Genomic DNA, 5,000 nt, shown 5'->3' with positions numbered 1-5,000 from the left:
CCTTAATGAAGAAACAGCTTCCTTGTTACACGGATAATCTGTTTCACCAATTCCAATTCATTGCACCATAAGCATTTAACAGTCGGAACCAAAAGGTTGCGAGAATTTCATTTCCAGTCGAAATACTTCGAACACGCAGTCAGGACATTAAAAACTACCAGCTGAACAATTTCAATTCAAACATGGATTGGAATAAAAACTGACAACCAAGAGAGCTTGAGTCATTATCCGAGAAGACTTGTAAGTTCAACCATTTGCAGTGCGCAAGTAATTACAAAGGCAGCACTTTCAAGAACCCGAGTTTTGCCAACTGCGATCGCAGTGTTGTGGTATTGTGGCCTGGCCTTGAAAAGGACACACAGTGACACTGTCATTAGAGCTTCCTTTGTTGTGTGAGATTTGATTTGTTCCGCTTTGATTTCATGTGATTTTATTTTGAGCGACAGTCTTCCCAATTAGTTAGAACTCTTGCTCTGTGCAGCTGATTCACAGTCACTTTAAATTTTTCCTACTTTCAAGATGGCTATGAATTAACTCCTAAGAGTTTTTCACGCAGCAAATAGTTTTATCCTAGCCTGCTAATCGCTTTCCTGCAATAAAAATTGGGGGTCACCGGGTTCGTTTTTAAGACATGGACGTTTAAAGACAAAAGATATGGCGATTTTAGATGGCTCTTTAAATAAGGTATTCCCTCAGAATTGTTGAAACTGGTGTGAGAAAGTGATTATTATTTGAGAAACCAAAAACTTAACTGACAGCGCTGTTGACTTACTTGGAAATTCTGTTTTGCTGTAACCGGTCTGTCCTGATACAAGACAGTAACTGGATCACACCAAGCACGTCATCTAATACCCAGTAAGGCTTGTTCATGGCATCTAACCCACGAAATAAACAAAAGCAGTTAAAGAACGGTTTCCATTTAAAAGAACGAAGCCCAAAAACAAAGGAGCTATTTTGGCCAACCACAACGAACGAAGTAGGTCAAATGAGCCAATCCTAATGCAGGCAACACTTGCAGCCGCGTGCAGCCGGAGTGAAGCGCGGGAAAACAAAAACTTACGAACAAGTTACGTGTAGTTTGCTCTTGTCCCTGATTGGCCGTGACTATGGCGCAAGATTTTTAAGCCAATCATAAGATGTAGCCTTCTATCAATCCTGGAAACACGTGTTTCACAATTTATCGGTTTTTCCTTGGTCACACGTTACCGCTGCTCCAGAGGATAAATCCAATCAATATCCCCTGGATGCTGGATCGTGAGCTCCTCGCTATTGTAGCACAGCCACAAATAACCCGCCAAAAAGAAAGGAGTGGAAAGTATTTCATGAACGCTCTACTCTTGGTTTTAAGCTGCTGCGGATGAAAACCCCTAGCACCCTGTGCAATGTCTAATGAATAACTCAGTTATCTGCTCTATCAAGCCGGTGAATAACGCAACGCATTGTTAAAACAACTGAGACTTCTTTTTGATAGGTTCCACTGCGGCGTTTTCGATGATCCTGATTTGCTCGATTGGAGGGAATTTAAACACGTTTTCAAGGACGAGATCTGTCTCACCTCGCACCAAATTCAAACCGACATCGAGCGCCAGCTCAGGCGAGGAGGACAGCAAATAGTACTTCATGGCTTCAAGGAATTTACTATCGTCAAGAAACGCCTCGGCATTTTGTAAACATTCTTCTACGCTGGGTAGCCCTGCCTGGTTTGAATCAAAACAACGGAATCTCAGTTAACAATGGTTTGAGTGACATTGCTGTTTGGTGGGTCCGGAATCAACTCCAACAAGCATTGGAAACGGCCACTGGTGCCTTTCTTTCAGTGTTTTTACTTTAAAGCTGTTTTGGTTACTTAGAGCTGTTTTCAATTGAGTGTCGCAAGTAATTAGCGAATTACTTTGGTTTTGCATTACTTCACTCAGTGATTGGTTCAAAGTTCTCGCGCCACTTTTAGTGAAACCAAAACCAATTCTAGCCCGCGCGTTCGCATTTCCCGCGCTTTGTGTCGCCTACGTGTAATTACTTCGAGTTTTGATTGGTTTACTGGATTGTCTCCGTCCTTTTTGATTGACGAAAAGTTATTACTTAGGTTTTGGTTTTTCCGACACTCATTTGAAAACCGCTCTACATGAACTGGTCGTTCAATAAACCACCCACAAGCTTCAAGCTGTTAATTGAGAGTTTGCGAACCGAGAGCGGATGCAGCAAAACCAGCACCACGGAACAATAACATGATTGGTTAAAAAAAAATGATCGTGCTGCACATGCGGCCGGCACGTAATTAAGTCAGTACATTTCTTTGCCGTACGCCGTGAAATATCCAACCTTAAAGCAAGCAAGCAAGCAAGCACAAGCATAAGTAACTTATGCTAAGTGATAACGAACGTCGACATAACTCCATCAAAATCGACCACGGCCTCCGACATTTTGTTCAAATGTTCAGACGCTGGGAATCCGGAAAGAGTGCTTTAATTGGCCAGACACGGCCAGACGTATTAAATTTCGTTGCGCTTTTCGTTTTCACACGGCATAAGGCGAACGCCAGCACAAGAAAAGGAAAAGCTTTGAGCCTTGTGTTTGCGTCTGTGTTTAAACTTGCGTCGTGGCGGTTTTCACAATGAAATGAGCGCTATTATCCTTTGCACTTATGCTTGCGCATGTCGCTAGTGAAAACCAGGCTTGAGGCTTCGAAGACCACGTGAGAATACCACAGCGAATCGTTCATTCTTTAACTTTAGTTTAAATCCATCTATGGGATACCTCGCCCCTATGGTGAATCCTCAATACAATGGAATAATCGCGGAAAACTCAAGGAAGCGCAAAATTAGGAACTGCGAAATGCCCTTTCACTATTGTTTAGCATTTAGAGGCGTTAGGAACAAATGAGGATACTGTATATGTTGTCCTATGACGTGCAGTTAAGCTGAAGTGCACAACATACCTTTTCGTGCAATTCATTCAGTTCTGTAACAGTTCCCTGGCATCTAGCGCATGACTTAATGAGGTAGTTTTCACTGGTGGGTAATGTCTTCAGTAAGGTAATACAGGTGTCCCTAAATAACATAATGAAAACAATAATCTCGAGAATATTCCCTAAAATTAATCGAAAACTTAAAACAAACAGCGGCTACAAACAAATGCGCTTTATGATTATGTTTATAGCCGCTGTTTGTTTCAAGTTTTTGATTAAGTTGAAATGGCAAAAGAGCAAGAATATTCCTGAAATTACTACAACGTCACCGCAGTCAAAACTTGTCAGATTCAGTCTCGGATTCAAGAGAGGAATTCCACACGACGACGGCATGTACTAAAATCCGGTACATCGGAACACTGGAACACCGGAACACCGGAACACCCTGGAAGTAACCCAAAACCCTCAATTTGGCTAACCCTAGGCCTAGCTAGGCTTTAAGTTGGTTTTTAGGCCTAGGGTTAGCCAAATTGAGGGTTTTGGGTTACTTCCAGGTAGTTCCAGAGTGTTCCGGTGTTCCGGGGTGTTCCGGTGTTCCTGATTTTAGTACATGCCCACGACGACGGCTACGGCTACGGCTACGGCTACGGCTACGGCAACGACACAAAAACATAACGCCATTGATCAAAAGAGGACAAATAATCGTGCTGCACGTGCGGCGCGCATTTTAGCACGTGTTTTTGCGGTACTATGCATAACGTACAACGACGTGAAATCACAAGATATGAGGTTTTGACGACAACGCGAGCAGCAAATGTGAACCTTTACTCTAAGGCCGTTTACACGACAGAAAAGTTTGGGTCCGGACCCGTGCGCCTATGGCCCTGCAGAAACTCCAGTGTTTCTTTACAAAAATTATGGGTCCGTACCGCTTTTTGAAGGGTCCGGAGCCAAATTTTTGTGTCGTGTAAACGGCCTTTCAGAAACCGCTCGTACCCAGTTTGTTTTACCATGGTTTCTCAAAGTCGCTAACAATGAACAAACGGCGCCAATCGCTAGCTAGATTACATAGGTTGTTTACCATTTACAAGAGGAAATCGGTTTGTACTAGGTTTGTTCAAATCATTGGTAAGCAAAAACTCCCAAATGGAGAAGCGTGTACCATTTACACAATTCGTTCAAGTTTACCGAGAGAATCTGGAGGAAGGCAAAATCATGGAGAAATGCAAATGGTGAACACCTTTTCCCTTCGGAAATTTCGTAAAAATGAATGGTAAATAAGTTTTCTGTTTGAAAATTTCGGTTGGAAATGTTAGGCTACCTTTCAAGACATACCGAAATTTTTTGACATTTTCCCATCACGCTCAACTAAATGGCCTTACCATTTTCATTCCACCGAAATTTCTGAAATGTTCTGGCAAATGATCAACAAACATTCACCTACATTGCTCTTACCATTTTCCCAATTTTTCGCACTTTCGTGAGAGAAGCTCCACGGCCAGATGATATACAGGAGTGTTGTCTTTAAGCACCATTCCAACGCTAACAGCGAGTTCAAGCTCATTGCCTCGGATGAGTTTAGAAAGGGAAAACTGAAATGTTTGGAAAAAATATATATGGTTGGCCCTTTCATTTAACGGACAAATCATTCTTCTACAGACATAAGGTGTTGTAAAGCTCTTTGATCACAAGACCATGGTCAAAGCGCCGATTTTGCTGTTTTCGGGCAACGAAAGTTGTTACTTAGTACTGTATCTCACAAGTTGTGTCTTCTATGCTCACAACGTGAGCAACAGAAAATCCTTCATTCTTGATCTTTACTTCACGATCGCTGATACCTGTCCAGTTATAGGGCACTTCTTCTACATGGTCTAGTGTGAAGAAGATCGCGAAATATTTAAGTAGACCGGCAAAGTGTCATTGTCGTTCAAGTTGCTTTATCTCCCTTACAACATCATTCCATAAAGTCTCCATTGATACAAAGCCGTTTTTTTGTCCTCACAATGAGATTCTAAAAGAGTTGACACCGCCCACTTAGGAACGGCGGGGAAAAAGAATTGAAACTAAAACCTTTATTGATTGCGGTCACACTTGA

At 42.2% G+C, this 5,000-nt stretch overlaps 1 protein-coding gene across 1 annotated transcript in view; it reads right to left on the bottom strand.

Moving 5' to 3' along the window:
- Positions 1-5,000, bottom strand: part of LOC138017882 (WD repeat-containing protein 17-like) — a 33,240-nt gene that overhangs the window by 4,565 nt on the left and 23,675 nt on the right. The window contains exons 22-25 of the mRNA XM_068864873.1: positions 4,361-4,497; positions 2,936-3,047; positions 1,556-1,697; positions 773-875 (exon numbers count right to left, since the gene is read on the bottom strand). Coding sequence (XP_068720974.1) covers positions 773-875; positions 1,556-1,697; positions 2,936-3,047; positions 4,361-4,497 — 494 coding nt within the window. The remainder of the gene's footprint in view (positions 1-772; positions 876-1,555; positions 1,698-2,935; positions 3,048-4,360; positions 4,498-5,000) is intronic.

This window comes from Montipora capricornis, chromosome 9 (genome assembly GCF_036669925.1).
Source record: "Montipora capricornis isolate CH-2021 chromosome 9, ASM3666992v2, whole genome shotgun sequence".
Taxonomy (NCBI): domain Eukaryota; kingdom Metazoa; phylum Cnidaria; class Anthozoa; order Scleractinia; family Acroporidae; genus Montipora; species Montipora capricornis.
Note: the sequence above shows the minus strand (reverse complement) of the source record. Positions and strands in the feature narration are given on the sequence as shown.